This window comes from Aphelocoma coerulescens, chromosome 4, assembly GCF_041296385.1.
Source record: "Aphelocoma coerulescens isolate FSJ_1873_10779 chromosome 4, UR_Acoe_1.0, whole genome shotgun sequence".
In the NCBI taxonomy this organism is placed as follows: domain Eukaryota; kingdom Metazoa; phylum Chordata; class Aves; order Passeriformes; family Corvidae; genus Aphelocoma; species Aphelocoma coerulescens.
Window position 1 is genome coordinate 71406902 of NC_091017.1, and position 19696 is coordinate 71426597.

Below are 19696 nucleotides of genomic sequence, written 5' to 3' on the forward strand. Positions count from 1 at the left end.
GTCCTAATTTACAGTCACATACATGGACTCTCTGCTGGGATACAGAAAGTAAAGACGCCTCTGAGACTTGCATTATCAGATTCTGAGAGTACTTATAAATTAGTAGGTACAATTATCCTCTTGAAATCGGCTGTTAAGATAGGCTTTCCTTAAAGTCAGCTTTTCTTATGGCTGCTGCTGAGTGCACATGTGGAGCTGTAACATGCTGTTTGTTCACCTCTCCAGAACAGCAGCTTCACAGGGAGCTGAGTTTGTCAGTCATTCATCACTCCTATAGCATAAAGTGTCCTATTTAATACATTGCTGCTGGATGCCTGAAGAGCCCAGGAATACTAGAGGGTTTAAAAAAATAGTTCAATTAAAGACCAGGGCAAAAATAGTTTCATGGGTTTTCTGTTTCAAATTAAACTCTTAAAAGCCTCTATCCCAAATTTCTTCCATTCGAGTTTTGGATCCAGTCCTAAATGCTGGGTCTAAAACCCCAAATTACACCGCAGTTTGTGCCCATGTCAGTGACTGGCTCTATCCAAATAGCAGAAGTAACCACACTGAAATCCAGGGAAGCTTGGGGTCCCCTGCCCAGGTTCAGTGGAGTCCCTTTGCCTTGTGGATCCTCTCTGCCATGCCAGACCCCCATCTGTCCCCCCACAGCCAGTCCACCCCCATCTAATCCACACAGGGCCAGTCTGGGTAAACATAACCTATGACATAAATATAAAAGGATCTGTGTTAGCTGTGAGGACTGGCAGGGGTTAAGTCTTTTATAAGTTCAATTAGGAAATTAAACTCAGTGGGAGACCTGCAATGCTTTCCAGTTGTTCTCCAAGTATCACAACAAACCTCCTCATTTTAGGCATGGTATCTAGGGGGGTATCTGGCTTTCTAATCTGGGGTTTGGTTTGGGCTCATCTCTACCCAAAATATTATTTTAACCACTCTTTGTATTTCATTTCCATACTTTTTCTTTGGTATGCTTTGAGAAAAGATTCTGCCAAAGACAGAAATGCTTTGAGCCTGAAAAACATTTTTTTGCAGTGTATATGGAAGGCGGTGTTTTGTTTGGCTTAGCTTGTGAAATACATGGCACAACCTGCATGAAATATTTGAGGCCATGAGGAGACATGAGCAATTCTTGAAGAAAAAAAAAAAACAAAAAAGTTAATTTTCATTCAAGGGTCTCATTTGCTTAGAGCCACACCCAGACAGGAGGTGCAAGGCAGAGCAAGGAAGAAGAGTTGATTTATGAACTTGTAAAATTAAAAGTATTGTAAAGTTAAAAAGAAACAAAGCAAACCCCCAAAAAGCTCAGACTCATGGGAAGGTTTCTACATATGTGAGAAGGAATTAAACCATTAGCATTTGATAAAAATTCATGAGACTTTAGAACCACCAGGGGTTGAGATGAAAGCTCTGCCCATATACCCAGGCTGTGGGGAAAGGGCTACCAAGTGCCCCTGCCCTTACCTAGGTGGGCTTTTCCTGCCAAGGGCAGCAGTATGGGGTGGAAGACTAATGGGGAGTTAATAGAATTGTAGGATAATTTAGGGGACCTACTGGAAGGGACCTCTGGAGTTTTTCATTCTGACTTCCAGCTCCAAGCAGGGTCAACAGCAAATCTTTACCTCCATGGGATCCTCTCTGCCCTCGGAGTGTCCATGTACCTCCCAACAAAGGTGTGGAGGAGAGATGGCAGAAACAACTGAATCTGGCTCAACCTGCTCTTTAGCAGGGAACTCAAACTAGAGAAGCCCCTGCATTCCCCCATTTCATACTGCTGCTCCTTGGATGGCCCAGCATGAGGCCGGGCTTGTGGGCAAAGTAGCATTGTGGCCACTCAGCCTGTCCTCATGCCTGTTCCTCCACAGTGTGGTGCCACAAGTTGTTTGACAACGTGTCTGAAACATGTAAGCTTGATTTCCATCCATTCCATAAGCTTGATTCCATTTCCATTCCATTCCGCCTCTGCCTGTCATCTCTCTCTGAGATTTTGGATACAGGAAGAGTCTGTGAACAGTGAGCACTGCTCCAGGTGATGTGTTGTCATGCTGCCTGCCAGCCACACGGTGGGTCAGGACAAGGGGAACTGGTCATTGTTAGTATCTGAATATTCCCACGGGCCCATGATACCACACCAGAGCAAAGCAAGACAATAATCCTACCTCTCAGATTTCCAAATCCCAGCCACAGCCCCATGGATATGTAAGATGGGGGCAGAGGAAAGCAGAGGAGGAGCTGGGGTTGCTGCAATACACAGCAGATGTAGGATATTAGCTGTCTCCTCGACACTGCTCCTGCTGCAGCTGGTGGGCATTTTGCACTCTAGTTTGCTCATTGTTCATTGCTTAATGCCTTGCCTGGCAGTTTTCCTGACATGCCTCCACCTGCAAGTGAACAGCTTCTCCTGCAGCCCCTGGCAGAGCAGACTGCCCCAACTGGGGAAGTTTCTCAGTGAGATGCTGGCGGGCATGGGAGAGAGAACCAGGACTTAGGGGGACCAGCTGGTCCTTGGGCCAACCCGCTCTCTACATCCAGGTACCTTTCTACATGTCAGAGGAACTTTTATTTATCCAGAGCAGACAAAATGATTAGGAAGGCAATAAAATAGAAAGGCTGAGGTTCTGTGGGCACCTTGTGGGATGCTGCTTGCTTGCTTTTAACAAGAAGTGCCTTTTATTCTAAAATTGTAAAGTGTACTTTGAAGGTGCCCTGGGGTGCTGCCCAGGGCAGTTTCTTTAGCTCAGGGGAAAGTGTGTGGATCTAACACCCTTGGGACAGATGGTGTCAGCAAACTGATAAGCTGATGGTTTAGGGAAGTTTGCAAAGCCAGTGGTGGCATGGGACATCCCATTCCAGTGGCCTCCATGACCACAGCACAGCATGGGCTCCACATCAGCAGCTCAGTCATGTTCTGTGTCTCTTAAATGCCTCTTCATTTTGCTGGTTGCTTGCAAGGGTTTGATAGGCAAAAGTGATGTTTTGGAGGTGGAAGAGAAGATGTATAGACTTCTAAACTAAAAAAAACCCTGACACTTGTCAAAATTTCTTGACACCACCCTTCCTACCTGTCCCCCCTGCTGTGGCTGGAGCTACAGCTTGTCCTTCACAGCATGCTGGTGTGCGGTCCTTAACATGTCCACTCGATATTTCTGAAGACTTCCAAGACTTAATTTTCCTCTTCCAGTCTCCACAACCCCAGTGCAAATCTAGTCAATAAACCAAAAAATGTTTGGAAACTGCACTTCTAGCAGAGAGTGCTGGAGTCCAGATGATGTCCACAGTTGTTCCTGTGTCTTCTCTCCTCAAACTCATTTCTCCTGTCACTGAAGCAAATCTTGGTAGAGCCACAGATGTTGCACAGGGATGAGTGAGAGTAAAACCACCAAGAGGAGCTTGCAGGACAGCCTGATCAAGTCTGTTTGTGCTGGTTCCTTCCAGGTGAAGCAACTCCTCTATTCTGACTATCAGCCCTTGAACTATTCAGCCCAATCTCTGTAGCTCATCTCCAGGTTGAGCTTTCATCATAACTAGCAGGAGAAAAAATTCCTTTTGACTGGAAGAGATATTCTCCTTGTTAGACTCTGAAAGTGAAGCACGTGCACATGGCCCTGGTGCTTTGGCTGCAGGAGTCATTAAGTCTGCTTAATTTGGCTGTATCAATGTGCCTGGTGCCTGATGCATGGCAGGCAAGCATCAACACACCAAAGCTTGGGCACCGTCCTGTAAGAAGGCCTAGGCTTCAAGAAGGGGAAGAAGGGAAATAGGAAACTGAAAACCACTCTCAGGGAGGGATAGTTTTTCACTGCTTCTTTAGGAGGATTTAAATAGCCCATTAGGGAGCAGGTGGAAGAAATTTGTTGGTCTTAGGAAGTAAGCAGCTGCTTTCTTTAGAGCTGTGCACAGGAGCTGCCGGGCCCAACAGTGGATGGGCCTAGGGGATGTTTTTGCTAAGGAGAGGGAAAGTGTTGTGCAGCTGATCTCAGTGAGCTGGGTCCTGAGGGGAGGGCACTACACCATGGCGGTACAGTGGTTAAACATCCCCAAGGATGTCCCTGTTGAAAGTGGTTCCATCTGGTGTTTGGGAGAGAAGGAGCAAGCCCTGAGGGCTGGGACAGTGGGATGTGGCTGTCAGGGGCACTGATATAGCCAGCAGAGGTCAAATTTTAGCACAGGAAGAACCTGAAGAAATGAAAGAAGGGGAATGAAATAATTCCTGATCCTGGACACAGTGGTCAGTCCCCCTGACTCCAAGTACACATTCCACTGCCAAGCAACCATTAAGTTGCCAAGTAAACACTTGCAGAGGTTGGAGTAGCCAAAGGGGCTATTACAGATGTTGGAGCAGCCATAGGGCCTTTCTCCAAGGCTGGAATAGCCACGGGGCTGTAGAGGCCATGGGTCAAGGAAGATCTGAGGAAAGCGGAGGCAAGAGGCTCCCAGGGCTCATCCCCTGCCTGCTGCCTCCCTCACTGAGCCCTCAGGGCTGAAGGGCAGCCCCTGGGCTGAGCTGGGAAAGAAGCAGTGTTGGCAGGACCTGGACTCCCTGTTTCCTGCTGGTGGCTGGAGGAATGGAGACTTGGAGCAATGAGAAGTCAGCCCATTTCCTCAGGATACACACGGTGGAACTCCCACCCTTGCTCAGGTGAGGGGGTTCCTCCACCGGCCTGCATCCTCTTCTTCAGCCTTCTCCATGCCTCCTTCCCTCACCATGGCAAACTCCCATGCCTTATGTCCATCACCTCAGCCTCCCCTTCCCCAGCCCTGTTCCACCCTGTAACACTCCTTTGCTCTGTCAGAGGGATGCCTGCTGGGGAGGGGTGGGGATGCCATGCTGCCAGATGGGATCTGAGATGGTGTTGGGATGCTCTTTCCCATCACCCGACCCAGGACACAGTCCAACATCCAGAGCAATCCAACACCATGCCAAGGAACCCAACTCAGAGTGTAACCCCAAGGAAAACTCCTGTGGCAGGGAACTCACAGTGACAGAGGATGACTCCCCATATTCACTTATTCGCCTCCTGAAGAAGAAGAAAGAAGCCCAAGAGATGGAAAAGGCCCTGGCAGAGAAATACAAGGTGGGAAAGATGTGTGGGTGCTGAGGCATGGTTGGGAGAGCTTGTGGTTTTTTGGAGGGTTTTTGGGAGGCAGGTGACAGATTTTGGGTGTAGGCAGCCAGGTCACCCTCCCTCTGGTGCTGCCAGGCCTCCAGGGAGAGGATGAAAGTCATCGCTGACCAGTGGAGGGACCTGCAGGCCAAGAGGGCCCAGGTGAAAGTCTACATGGAGAGATGTGGAAGGACTATACAGGTACACCAGATGACCTTGAGCCACAACACCAACTCCTCCCCTCCCTTGGTGAAGAGAGTCTTGGGCCTGCAGTACTGTTCAAGCCTCCTGTAGAGACTGGAGCTGTGAGGAACAGGACTGGCAGGGCACAAGGTTTTGTACCACAGATATGGAAAGCCCTGATAGGTCTTGGGTGGAAAAGAGCCTGTCCTGTACCAGTGTGATCTCCTGGGGGCCCAAAATGTCCCCCAGGAAAGGTGTTAGCCTTGCCCCCACTACTGGCACACAGCTGTCTTCAGGGGACAGATCCAAGGAGGTCTGAAATTCAGACTGCCATCCTGGGTACCTGTCTCCAGGACCTAAGGGTCAATGTAAGAAGGATGGCCCTGTGAAACACGGAAAGGAAATGCTCCTGGGGTGGTCCAGTACTGGTCTCTCCTCTCTGAAGAAATGTCCTAGCAGTGCTGTTAAGTGATTCAGCTCCATCTTCCCTTGCCTCCCTTTCCCTCTCTCTGTATGTGCATGTGTGCTGGCGGGGGAAACCACCAGGAACGCGAAGAGTTACGAATCCAGGCTCTGGAGACAAACAGCAAACAGAGAGAAGAGAGGATGAAAAAGGATGGTAAGCTTTTGAGAGCCAAGATGGAACTGGAAGCCCTCAGAAAAAAGCACTGGAAACTCTGCAAAAGAGTGCAGAAGTGCTCCATCTTCAAGGAATACCTGGAGAACGTGGTGAAGGTCTCACAGGTGAGTTTGGCTGGAAGCAAGACAGATCATGGCCTTGGGGAGGGCATTAGATAAATGCTATAACTAGAGAAGATAAGGCAAGTCCAGAACACTGGGCACTTGGTCGAACCCAGAGACCTCCGATGGGATGGAAAAAGATTCCCTGCAACCAAGGTGAGCCACAGGGAGGGGAGTTAGGGTAGGAGAACCAGAACAGGAAGTAAAAGATTGAGAAAAGCAAAGAAGAACCATGAGAAGGGGGAAAAGCTCAGGGCTGGGGGGAACGGGGACCCCTCTGTGTCACTGTTTTGGGTCAGATGGATGGTTTGGGAGAAATGAAAACTGCCCTGAAAGTGCCCTCAGGCAGCTGTCAAAAAGCTGTGCCCTCTCTCAGGGCATCACTCCATGTATTGCACATACTCCAACCACCCCAGTCATGGCCTCCCAAGTCTGGGGATGTGGCTCTGGAAGCTGCAGTTGTGCTCTGTGTTTTGTCAGAGCACTGCTCACCTGGGGAAGAGGCGATACCTCCCCTTGCTTATGGCAGTGACAGCTCTGGCTGTGGCACAGTGGGAGGCCACCACATGGGGAATGTAGCAATGCTCAGGAACCAGCTGGGGCAATAGTCTCATCGAGAATGACAGAACCCCAGAACAGTCAGGGCTGGAGAAGGTGGGAAGATCTTTCAGGTAGGGGAGGCATTGGCCCTGGTAAGGGCACGGTGCCAAATGGCATGAGACCTGCAACTGGTGTGCGGAGGGCAGAGAGGTACTAACACCAGGAACTCTGTGCTGCAGTTTGAGGACACTTCAGAAGTCACTTCATGGTACAAGTTGCTGGTGAGGACACAGAAGGACCTTCTGCAGTCACAACAGGGGCACAAGCAACTGACTGAGCAAGACAAGGTGTTACTGGAACAGTACAGAGCAGAGAAAGAAGCTGAGATGGTTCAGTACAAAAATGAGCTGGTGCAGTTCAAACTATGTTTTGACCAGGCTCAAAGTGACATCCCCCTCTGGGTAAGGAATTGTGGGGTGGGCAGGGGAAGATCTCCAAGCCTGGCTCTGTCAAGACTGGCTGATGTCTCATCCTTCAGCCATGGGGTCATGGCAGAGTCCAGTAACAGTGTCTGGGATTGGAGGAGATTCCTAATTTTTTCCCCCTCCATGGGGTTGCAGAAGGAAGAATGGAAGACCAGTCTGGAGTATGGAAGTTTGGGTCTCCAAGCCAGGGGCTCTGGTGCTGAAGCATCACCTTTGCTGGGGCATGTCCCCATGCTGCCTGTGTCCTCTCCTTCCAGGAGGCTCACTGGGCTGACATCCAGAGCAAGACTTCCGAGAAAACCAGGAAGCTGTGGACCATCAAGCTGGCCATCCACAACCTTTTCCAGTCCACCAACATGTGGCTGCAAGCAGAGTGGAATGTGTTGAAGTATGACAGCTGCAGACAGCTGAAAATGGTAAAGCCAAGACAGAAAGAGGAGCAGTAACGAGTCTCAGCAGCCCAAAGGGAGGGGAGAGCCCACAGACCCAACAGACACCTGCCTTTTCATTTGGGCTCTCTCTCAGGCATGGGGAAGGGGCAGGGGACACCACGCAAACCTGTGTCTTCTGAGGAGGTGGAGCAGGGTCCTTGCCTGGCAGAACAAGTGGGAGCCAGGCAGGCTGAGGCAGGGGATGCAGGGGATGCAGATCAAGCCATGGCCAACACTGGCTTCATTCACCCTTGCCTGGGACTCAGACTCCCCCACAAAAGTCCATTCTGTTGGTGCAGATCCAGCAAGGCAAACGCTTTATCCTCCTGCTCAGTTTGACTGGTGACATTTGCCATCTGAAAGAGCCAACAAACCTCCCTCTGACTTCTGTTCCCATCCCTGCGCTGAGCTCTGCCATCTCTCTTTTCCACCCTAGATACTGCAGTGTATCCAACACCTTAAAGACATCCAGTTCTATGCAGGATGTGCAGAAGCACCAGACAGTTGCTACACCTCTGAAGACAAAAGGGACATGGCAGCATGACCTGTCCTGCCAGTGAAGGTTCAGTGGGTTGGGAATGGAAAGAGGAAGACAAGAGAACCCGACAGATATCCTAGGCTAAAAGAAATAATAAAGGTATCTCTTCATTTCCTGGGAGGATGGGACACATTAGAGCAACTCCATCCCACAGCTTCACCCAGACACCATTGGGGGGTGTTCCGGTTTGGCCAAATTTAGAAATATATCCTCTGAGAGAAGGCACAACCACCCCTCCCCCACCAGGTTCGGGAAAAATAAATTCTCCTCGAAGGAAAGAGATAAAAACTATTTATTTACACAAACACACAGGAAAAGGAAAATAATGCTAAATAATAAAATCTCTCTCTGTGGAGAAAAAACCTGGGAAAAGTGTTAGAGTCCTCCCTTTGGTCTCCTTGGAGCTGGCTCACCCTCTGCGCTCGGTGGAAAGTCCTCCTGTTGTGCTCGGAGGTTGAAGCAGTCCAGTAAAAAAGGAAGAAAATCCGAAATTCCAGGGAAGGAAAAAGCAAAGACTCTCAGTCTCTCTCTGGAGAAAAAAAGAAACTGAACCACTGGCCCAAAGCTGAATGGAAAGCAGCAAGCCGGGTGCTTCCTCGTTCCCCTGCCGCACTTGGGAAAAAACTGCTATCTTTGTGTGACCTTGAACAAGCTGCAAACTGCTTTGAAAAAATTTTGCTCAGTTTTTCCTTCCCCCTCTCAGGCTCAGTTTAGAGGCACAGAAAGGCACAAAGTTAATTTCTGGGCATAGGGCAACCACATGGGATACACATCATAAAGTCACCCCAAGACAGGGGCCTTCCTCAGAATTCTGGTTGCATGACACAGTGTTCCTGCAAAGCAGGCAAGATCGTGAGAGCAGACTGGGACAGGAATACTGACAGGGATCAGTAATACTGTTCACATTTGGACATCCCACTCAGCCTAAGCTCTTAGATATTTGAGAGACATGTCATGACAGGGTGGGGAGACTGTGCTTCAGGAGAGCTTCAGAGAGTTTCCACCACCACACCTAGCAATTCCATGGATGTGGATTTCTCTGCACAGCCATGTGTTATGGACTAAAGCCCAGCTTTCGCTCAAGCTCTTATGAAAAGTGTGGACAATGGACATAGGTGACAGATGAACCAAAAGCCGAGCATTCAGCTGTTCATCGTGTGTGCCACTGGGATGAATGCAAAACAAGAGGACTAACAGTGGCTCTGGGGACACACTATGGTAGTCAGGTCAGGCTCCACAGTCTTTTGGGGGGACCTGTTAATGCAACAAGGACCCAATGACATAAACTCACAGATTTTGCGGTGAGAGGCCGTTGATCACATGCTCTTGAGTCAGGTTTTTGCGTGCTAGCTCAAAGAGCGCCCGGAGGCCTAGCTGCACCCCGACTGCACTACGGCAGCACACACACGAGCACAGGCAGACAGGGGTGCACCCCTCACCCGAGGGAGCCGTCCCTGAACTGATGTGAAGGCACACAGGCAAAGAAGGGAGAGAGAGGGGACTCTCTGTGTAAGTGCCATGCAGAAGGTTTACTGAGGTGAAACAGCGCAGGGAAGAGACGGAGAGCTGAGGATCTGAGTCCAGGGATTTTATAGCAGGGATAGGAAAGGCGGGGATAAGGGACACAGCAAATGGGATACTTGACAGGAGGCAGGGTTGAGGGGAAAGGAACCAATGGAAATAACACAAAGGAGGGATTTAGGGAAGGAGCCAATGGGGTGTTGAGTACAACAGAACTTTCTAGAATTAATACATATTAACTTAGGGGAAATGAATATTAGCAAACACATAAAACAGGGAGGGGAAAACATGAACCTATCACATAAAAATATGTAAACAGAGGAACCAGGGGATTATGGGCTCTCACCCTAACCACGTGAGGCATTAAACTTCGGTGCCTGACCACCACAGCTTGGTGTCTGTTGGATCTTCAGGGGTCAGAGTGGCTGCAGCCACTTGCAGTGCTACACTCTTGCTCCCCGCTCTCCTGTCCTGAGCTGGGGGAAGAAGAGGAAATAAAACCCTCTGAGACTGGGGAAAGGTTGCATAGTGCAATGCAGAAATGCTGTGTGTGATGCTCAGCTGTCCCCAGGCTTTGGGTGGGATTTGTGAGGAGCAGGGCTGGAAATGGAGCATCTGGGAATGAGCTTTGAGGGCATGTCCCAAAACACCCACCACTCATTCGGAGGGATGTTTCACCTTCCTCATGCTCTCCATGGTGCAGACCTTGCAATTTCTGGGTTTTTAGGTCATGGCCTAGACATAATTTGGAAGAATTAAGAATTGGTGGAAAAAAAGCAGTTCAAGTTCTTCAGCATAGTGAGCATGAGTCCTAAACTGGTGCTCTTTTTAGCCAGGCAGGTTCTGCCATCCACTTGGTTTGATCTTCCAAAAAAACAGGGTGTGAACTTTGATATTTCCACGTTGTATGGCAAGAAATAACGTGTCTGTAACAGTTTTAATCCTGGGTATTACCTCTCCTCCAAACTTCAGAGATTTACTGATATACACACCCTGCCTTCCCGCATGCGGGTGGGTAATTAGGAAGAAAAAATCCTCTTTGTGTGTTGGTACATGTCCTTCTGAGCAATCCCAATTTCCACAGGGATCACATGTGGCTGAAATGCAGCCGTTGCTGGTATCCTGTGTGCTTTGCAGTGCATTGTGCTCATAAATAAAAAGTGGGACAAATTTTAGTACCTAATCTTTTACTCAAGAGAACTAAATGAGGGCTTCAGAGCCCTTATTGTGTGCCAACACAGGAGTGAATAACATCTGAATACTCTTACAGGAAACTTCAGAATGGTATAAATTGAATATATTAGATTGAATGGTCATGTGGGTTGTTATCTTTGATATTTTTTAAAATATCTTTTCATGATGTATGTTAAAACCAACAAATTAAGTCCTTTAATTAAAATCCTCTTAGTTGGGAATATGACCATTAAGGAAATGTTTCCATTTTATAGCTATGCTTTTAAAATGAGGATACAGAAATATAGAACTTACATCTCAAAAAATACTATTTCTTTCACTATCCTCACGTGAGCCTGGTTCAGTTGCCTGCATCTCCCCACATCAAACTGCCATGAGTTAGGAAATAAAGCTACAATCTAAGGCTGTTATAGAGAATCATCTTTCTTGGTTTGTTTGTTTTTGCTTTTTTGGTTTTTTTTTGTTATTTGTTTTGGTTTTTTTTAATGAATTCATGAATGCCTCTTTTTCAACTAAAAAAAAATTGAAGGAAAGAAAAGCCTTACACTTTCTTTCAGGTGAATACCAACTATTAACTGAGACAAGGCAGTGCAATGCCTTTGTTTCTTTTTAAAATTCTAGTATAACTGAGTTTTTTTGACATTAGTTGGATTACTAAGAGTGCTGGACACAGACTGAAACTGAAATCTGAGCGCATAACAGGAATCCATGCAGTGGTTAAGGAGTATCAGGGAAAATTTATACTTGGAGTTATATTGAAATAATTCCAATGTATCTTCACTGGAATTAATGAGTTTATTTTGGATTCATTCTCTTGTAAGTAGGAGGTTGGCAGCAGCAGGGATAAGAAAGTGGCTTTCTCTGGAATAGGAGAGAGGAAGAAAAGAATGCAATCTAGGAAATGACACAGCATCAGTCTCTTAAGAAAAACCTCTTTCTATAACTTTTTTGCCTTATTGTATATTTTGCAGAAGAAAAAATTGTAAAAATTAAATGGAATGGTAGACGTGTGTGAGGGAGACAGGATGACTCCTGTTTAGAATTTGGTTTAAAATTTGAGATTATTCATGTGATTATTCCTCAGCAAGGCATATCTTTCTCATTGGGTCAGGCAGCCACCTGGGTCCACTCCCCTTCTTCGTGTCACGTGGCACTGGGTTGTGTACAAATTAAAGACTGACACACTGTGCTGCTCCCAGGCTGGCCTTGGGGTCACTCTTTCATTAAGAGCTCAAACTCTGGTGTGCAGCAAATCCTCCACTGTTATGGGGAATTGCAGCAAGTGCTAGTGCAGCCCAGTCACTTCATGTGAGTCCATTGGGACAAATTCCCAGGATTACTGTGATTATGTGATGTTTATCTCATGTTACACCCTGGGTTCCAGGGTGGGATGGTCCCTATGCCCTGTTACACATGTACCTGTGCCCTGCTGGAGCCCCAGAGGTCTGGGGTTCCTGTGGGCCATGATGCATTTGGGGTGAAACATCTCTTTTTGTGCCCCCCAACACCAAGAGCCATTGGATTAAATGTGGAAGACTGTGACTGGGCTTGTCCTCTGCCAGGCTGACACCTTCCACAGTTCTTATAAAATTCTGATTTTAAGTCCACAAATACAATGTATAGACCAATTTGATTCTTCCCTTCTACTCTGCTCAGCTGAGTTCCCACCTGGATCTCAGGTGGGATCCAGCTCTGGCATCTCTCAACAGGAGAAGGACATGGAGCTGTTGGAGCAAGTCCTAGAAGAGGTCACAAAGATGCTCCAAGGGCTGGAGCACCTCTGCTATGGAGACAGGTCAAGAAAGCTGGAGTTGTTCAGCATGGAGAAGGCTCTGGGGAGATGTTACAGCACCTCCAGTACCAGGAGGGTCTCCAAGAGAGCTGGAGAGGAGTTTTTGACAAGGCCATGGCATGATAGGACAAGGGGGAATGACTTTAAACTGTCAGAGTGCAAGTTTAGATTAGATTTTGGAAAGAAATTCTTTACACAGAGTGTAAAGGGTGGTGAGGCACTGGAACAGGTTGCCCAGAGAAGCTGTGGATGCCCCATCCTTGTAAGTGTTCAAGGCCAGGTTGGATGGAGCCTTGAGCAATCTGGTCTTGTGGAAGGAGTCTCTGCCTGTGTCAGGGGGCTGGAATTAGATGATCTTTAAGGTCCCTTCCAACCCAAACTATTCTATGATTGTATGAAATTCAGTCCACTGTGGGCACAGAACATGCTCAATGGTAATGGGAATTGCAATATCCTTGGACTTGGCTGTGAAGCATTTGCAAGACGGGAGAACAGTAGAAAGAACAGTGCTGTAATTTTTGTTTAAGTGGCTTTAAAGAAAAAGAAAGCATTCAATCAGATATCACCTCTGAACTGGTCAGAGTTTATGTAATGGCCAATGGTTATTTTATGGCCAGAGAGGGATGCCATAGAGCAGAGTTGATTATGAGATAGAGTTAAATCTAAATATATATGTAAAGTCCTGGACAGGAAAGGATAATCTTTCAAAGAGTGTGTACAGCTGCTCACACTTGTTCACTAACCCTTCCAAAATGTGTCCTCTGGGAATTCCCACACAACACCAAGTAAATTGCAGATTCAGGAGGAAGCCATGCTGCTGAATAACAGATGTTCAAGTCACCATTCACCCTCTGCCCCCTTGGATGGTGAGGCTACTGTGGTCTTGCTCCACACCTGCCCTTCTCTCCCCCCTCCCAATCCTCTCACTCGCGCCTTGCTCGATGCAGACGCTTTGATTCATTTTTCATCGATACAATTGTGTGCACATAAAGTGCATGGTGAGGAAAGCAGGAGATAGAAACACCTGGTGGGAGCTTCTGGGGGAGAAATGCCTTCAAGAAGGTGAACCCAGAGCATTTTTGCTTCTACCGTGTATCAGGTGATGGGCAAAGGGGTGAGGGTGGGGCTGGGGCTGTGCATCCCTGTTACACCTTCCACCTGGAGCAAATTACCTTCATCTTAGAGGTGTAAAGTGCTTCTGCTGGTGCCAGGGAAGGGAGGAACAGTGAGCGGGACAGGAACCCTCTGGGGAGCAAGGAAAGAGGAGTCCAGAAGATGTGCATGGGAAAATTCCCTCTGAGAAGGGTGATGTGGGTAGGCCTTTGGGTGCACCAGTTGGGTTGTGATAAACCAGGATTTGCTTTTCTCTGTGAATGTGGCACCTTGGGTAGATTTACCCTGCTCCCTTTCCCCCTCATTGCAGTTTATGTCACAAGATCCACCTGTTAAAATGTCAATATAAAATATGTAGTTGGTCCATAACATGCTGTACGCTTCTGACTGGTGCAGTTTTTGTCTCCATATGCAGCTCCTTACTCCATGGCTCAGTGGTGTCTACACAGCTATTCAAGGCTCATGAATTCAGGGAAAGACAACTTTCATGGAATGTCAGTCTGGTGGCTCTTGCTCTTCTAAATTGTCTTACAGAAAGAGGAGTTGAAGACACAGGGTTTCAAAATTGAACCAAAATTCACAGTATCACTTTTGCATGATATTTAAATATGAGGACCACAGGAACCTCTTGTCCTGGGGAAAGACTGATAAGAGACTAGAGCTTGGCATTTGGCTAGGCCTAAAAGAATAGAAGCTGTAAATTAACATAACAAAGATAAAATTGTATAATGGTTTTCATCCTAACTTGGTTAGCAGTTTGTTACAATTTTCAGCTTTTGGGATGAAATTTTCTAGGCTTGTTTTCAAACTGGGAAAAAAAAGCACACAAATGTGTGTAAACTTGTTTAAATTAAATATTATTATTTAAATATGATTAAATAATCTCTGTATCTAACGAGAGATAAGAAACTTTTCTCCCATTATTACTTCCTATAATTCCTTCAATGAATGTTGACAGAGCAGACACAGCTGGTTGTTACACACTGAAATGTGGGCCAAAGGTGCCTGATTTCATATGAGCTATTGCTGTTCTTTTTGGCCTTGTGACTTTTTGAAGGTTTTATCTTATTTTGTTTTCAGGTCTGCAAAGCTAGCAAGTTCCATGAGACAAAACTCTGGTTTGAGAATTGTATCAGTTGCTCAGGATTTTTAGAAATATTGTCATTTATATTAGAAAGATTAACCCCAGGAAATTCTCGCCCAATTTCCCTGTGCCTGTACTCCTTCTCCTTTGGATGCACCTCAGACAGGAGCTGATCTGTGGTGCCCCAAAGAGGTCTGGCAGCCCTGTGGCACTGGCAAAGCTCATTTCTGTCAGTAAAACCCAAAAGTTTGCTTTGTAACAACCAGTAGCATGTCAGCAAGGAAGAAGAGACACAGAACTGAATTTGATTGCTGGGGTTGGAGATGATCTTTAAAGGCCCCTTCCAAACCAGACTATTTCTATGACCTATTCTGTGGCTGGTGAATTTGGTTCACATGGTGCAAAAAGTTGTATAACAGCCTGTGTCCCTGGGTACATCAGAACTGGCATTAACTCATCTCCTGCTCTGAGGCTCAGCAAGGCACTGTGGGGTGTGTGTGCATTAAAATAAAATCAATGTCATTCTGCTGCAATAAAACAGATTTATGTCTGCACCAGGTATATTTTCTTGTATGTCAAATCCAGTCAGAATTAATTTCATGGGCTTATTGTATTCTTAGTGCCACAGTTTTAAACCCAATAAAAGATGCTCAAATGGTGATGGTAAAAACAGCGAGAGCAGGCTTGAAAATCAGCCCCTTGTTGCTTACACTGCATTTATATACAGATCTTGACATTTGAGCTGGTGGAATTTTCCAGAGCTACGTAAAATTAGACCTTCATATTTGTTTTTATTTTCTATCTGCCATTTATTTTGTTTGCCTTGGTTAAGTTTCCAATTTTCCTTTTATACGGTCCCTGCATACTGGTTAAACCTACTTGCTGGGAACATTCTTGCTCAGTTTGTAGGAAGATGCTTTGCTAAGGGGGACCTGCTTGGATCCCAGACTATAAATAGCTACAACTGGAAATTTGGGATGTATTTTCCCTCTTGAAATCAGGTCCACTAGCAAATATCACAGTCTAATTATCATACCAGGGAGAGCCAGGATAGTAGTCTGACTGCTCTATTTAATGGCTAAAAATGCAGGGTTGTAAACTGTATTCTGTCCTCTGCCAGTGACAGGTTCAGGCATTTCAACACCTCAGGTAAGCCCTCTGTGCCCACTGGAGTGATGGTGATTTGCCTCTCCGTGCTGTCACATACCTCATTTAGCTCAGCCTTGCAAATATTAAAATCCTCAGACACCTCAAAGAGTTGCTTCTGCACAGAGCATGCTCCTAAACCACTATTTTGATCTTCAGAGATTCTATTGCTGCTGCTGAAAGTAGGTTTTTTTCATAAGCAGAAACTTTTTATCAGGTCTTTTATCTTTTTTATCAACTTTTGCTGTTTTCTCAAGAAATGGATTCTTAACCTAATTGCTGTTAGCAAAGCTACTGACACTGCAGGTGCAACCCTGCCCCTGGGCTTAGAAATTGTTGGCAGAAGGAAATGAGTTTGAGGAATAAATTGCTTGCTTTGGTTCTAATTATCTCACACTGAAAGCCCAGAATTATTTCAGGAGTCCATTTGATTGATCTTTATAGATTATTGATCTTGGTTCCAATTAATATCTACCCTGTGGTGACTGGATATCCAGGATATTCCTAAGTGCTTGCACTATCCAGTGTCTTTCCATATAATTTGAGAGTGGTTTTCTGGCTTGTGATGTGCTCAGAAACTTGTCCTCTTTCCACTCTGAAAGTTGATGTTTGTGCAGTTTAAGTTTTTATATAGGTTGTGCCATCCATTCCTAAAAATAACACATGTGTTAAATGGAAAGCTAATATGTCATTTTGGGAGTTTACAACTACCCTAATGCTTTAGAGGACATGAACTGTTTTCATGAACAGTTAAAAGCAAAAAAGCATTTTCCTTATTAAAGCAGGCAACCCTCTGCTCAAGGCAAATTCAGGGGGAAAGGAGGATTTGTCTCTCCAAACCAGCCCTGGAGACAGGTGAGCTGCAATTTCATTCTTAGACCAAGTAATCCACTTCTCTGCTTCAGGGAGTGTCCACTACTAGGGAAGCTGTACTAGGGCTGTGTGGGGCAGCAGGGCCCTTGCCTGGATTGGACACAACACCTAATCCTGCCTTCAAGAACAATGTTTTCTGCAGAACACAGATTTTAATTAATAAATTGGCAGACTCTGGTCAGGGAGTGTGCACAGCCTGTAGAAATGAGCTCCTGGCAGTGCTAATAGGTCTGCACCCAGCTCTCAGTGTGCCACGGAGATTTGCTTTTCACAGTGGTCCCACTTTTCCCCTACCAGACATGGAAGTTATTTGGGGTGAATAAATAGCTGGAAGCAAGAATGGGAGGGAGGGGATGTGGTCAACTGATGGAAAAATGCAAGTTTGCATTGTGAAAGGCATCAGAAGCCACTTCCTTGCAGGCAGAAGTACTGACAAGTGCCTGACATGAGTATTCCCAAAGGATCTGTCCCAGAGAGACCGAGTTTCCAAGTTCTGTTTCAGCCACTCACCCCCCCTGGCACCTTGTGCCTGCAGCCTGGGCACAGCATGGAGATGTGGCAGCAAAGCAGAAGGGCAGCAGGAAGCAGATGCTTTTCCAGTCGGCTCCGTGCAGTTGTTTGTAGAAGGAAGGTGTTGTATTTAGGTGCATTAGAGTGCTAAGGAGGTCACCTTGCCATGACAAAGGAGTGACTGTCACATTCATGTGGTAACAGTCTATTCTTGCCCAGCACAAAGTAGATTTTAGTATTTGCTTGATGTTAGGGTGTTGCCCTTACAAACCTTAAGCCTGTATTGAACCTGCTGAAGGGACAGGGCAGTGATGATTATGTGTCCTCAATCCTTAGGCTTTGAATCATGTTTAGTAGGAGCTGGCCATACAATAAAATTAATATGGGGTCATGAGATTGGGCCTGACATTGGGCACATGACATTAGGCCTGTGGAAGAGAGAAACAGTTGAGACATCCCTCCATAGGATGGCCTTTCAAGCCACTGAAATAAAATTTATTGTTCAAAAAGGCCCTGTAGGGCTGGAAGCTCCCAGAGGAGCTGAGAGTGAGATGCCAACAGCAGCAAGGCTGTGTGGGTCCTTCTCTATGTCACCTCAGAGATGCAAAGTGTGGCCCAAACTGCACTACAGCATAAAAATCCCCACAAAGATGGTTAGGGAATGAATGAACCATTCAGCCAAGTCTCCATACCTGTACTGAGGTGAAGCAACTATTGAAAAATTGACTAAAGCCACAGGAATGAAAAAGCTGAATATGATGACGTGAGAAGCTCTGGTTAATGCAGGTCATGAAAAGTGTTTTCAGTGACTGCTTTAACCAGGAAAGAGTTGTAGGTGAGGAAAAGCTTTGCTCCGTGTGTTTCATCAGTTGGGAAAACAAATAGAGGTGAGGGAAGGAGTGAGGTGGAGACTAAAGACAGAAAATGTTGTGAGTGGGATGAGCAGCATGGCCTCATATATCCCACAGCTCCAGGTGCTGGCCACATGCTTCGGAGAGGGGGCTGAGGGGACTCACCGTGGCAGGAAGATGGAGAAAAGGGAACATCATGATCATGAGAGAGCCTTTGGTTTTCCTTTCAGTGCAGGAAAAGAGAAGTAAGCAAAAACTCAGTAAAATGAAACAGTAGGGAATTCAAAACCAATAGGAAGGTGGATGCGTGAGCAGCATGAGCCTGGTGGATCACAAACACATCCCCCTGCCCCTCAGCCTGGCCCAGCAAGTGTAAGATAAAGCAAATCAAGAGCTGTACTGAGCACACTGTGTTTGCTCATATTTTGTAATCATTAATCCACCCATTCATTCACGAGCTGCCTTAAGGTGTTGCTAGAGTTAAATCCGGAAAAGGGTACACAAACAAACCCAGCATGCAGAACCCTTCCTCAAAGGGCTGTGCAGCAAGCAAGCCCCAGGGAAAGACAAGAGGAATGCAGCAATCAGAGCATAACTCACTCTGTTAGTAATTTTTCTTGACTCTATCTCATGGAGAGTTTATTTTGGCAACTGTGGGGCATGAAAAAAGCCCCCGAGCATTCCAGTTGTGAGTATTGTGTATCTTTCCTGATCTGGAGAGAACTGCCTGGATGGGATAGGGCCGGGTCATTCCCAATGGATTGAGTCCATGGACAGAAGGACAAGACTTCGCTGACAAATCCATGGAAAAACTTTCTAGCTTGCAGCAGACAGAAAATTGCCAACAGGTATTTTCTAGTGGAATTAATCCTGGAAGAAGATTTGTGTAGAGCTTGACAGTGAGTGTGGAGCTATATTCAGTTCCAGAAAGGACGGAATTTCTGCAGTGTAATAACTTCAGCGTGTCAGAGATATCGCTGCGAGACCCTGGAGGGAGACAAGGCACAGATGTGGTTTTCTGAGAGGCAGCAAGGAAAGGCAGCTGTGGGTTGGGTGCTGGTTGGCAACAAATACCTCCTCACCTACCCATAAGGTGGGAAAACCTGCAGAACCTGTGGCTCCCACCATACTTAGGTTGTCATGGGGGACAAACATCAAGCTCAAAAAGAAATACAGCATCAAAATAATCCACCTCTTGTCACTCCTTATTGATGTGCAAAGGATGAGCGTCTTACAAAGGTCTTTTGAAGAACTAATTCAAACTAACAGTCATTTACAGCATGCTCTTGCAAAAGCTTGTGGGAGTACTGTGGAAACAAGATTATCTGCTTTTCTCTTTTCATGTCCCTTTATGTAGCAAAGGAGTGCATCTGGATCAGCCCCCATTGCCTGGGCCACAGGAGCAAAGATGATGTAGCAGGAAGCATCCGACCGCTGTGTAGATATCCTCAGTGCATCTGTGTCCCTTGAGCAGGCAGGACAGGCCAGACCATCCTTTAGTGCAGGGAACAAATTATGAGCAAAGCCCAGATTGTTCCTTCACTTGCATATGCACCTCTATATGGCAGCTACAAAACCTGAATGTCTGC

General features: G+C 46.4%; 1 protein-coding gene across 1 annotated transcript; it reads left to right on the top strand.

Moving 5' to 3' along the window:
• Positions 1-4581: 4581 nt before the first annotated feature.
• Positions 4582-8029, top strand: LOC138110153 (coiled-coil domain-containing protein 42-like). The gene is given in 9 exon segments (XM_069014875.1): positions 4582-4725; positions 4728-4805; positions 4807-4911; positions 4914-5075; positions 5202-5306; positions 5835-6032; positions 6809-7030; positions 7312-7470; positions 7922-8029. Coding segments are annotated over 9 exon segments (1281 nt in total).
• The last annotated feature ends 11667 nt before the right edge of the window (positions 8030-19696 follow it).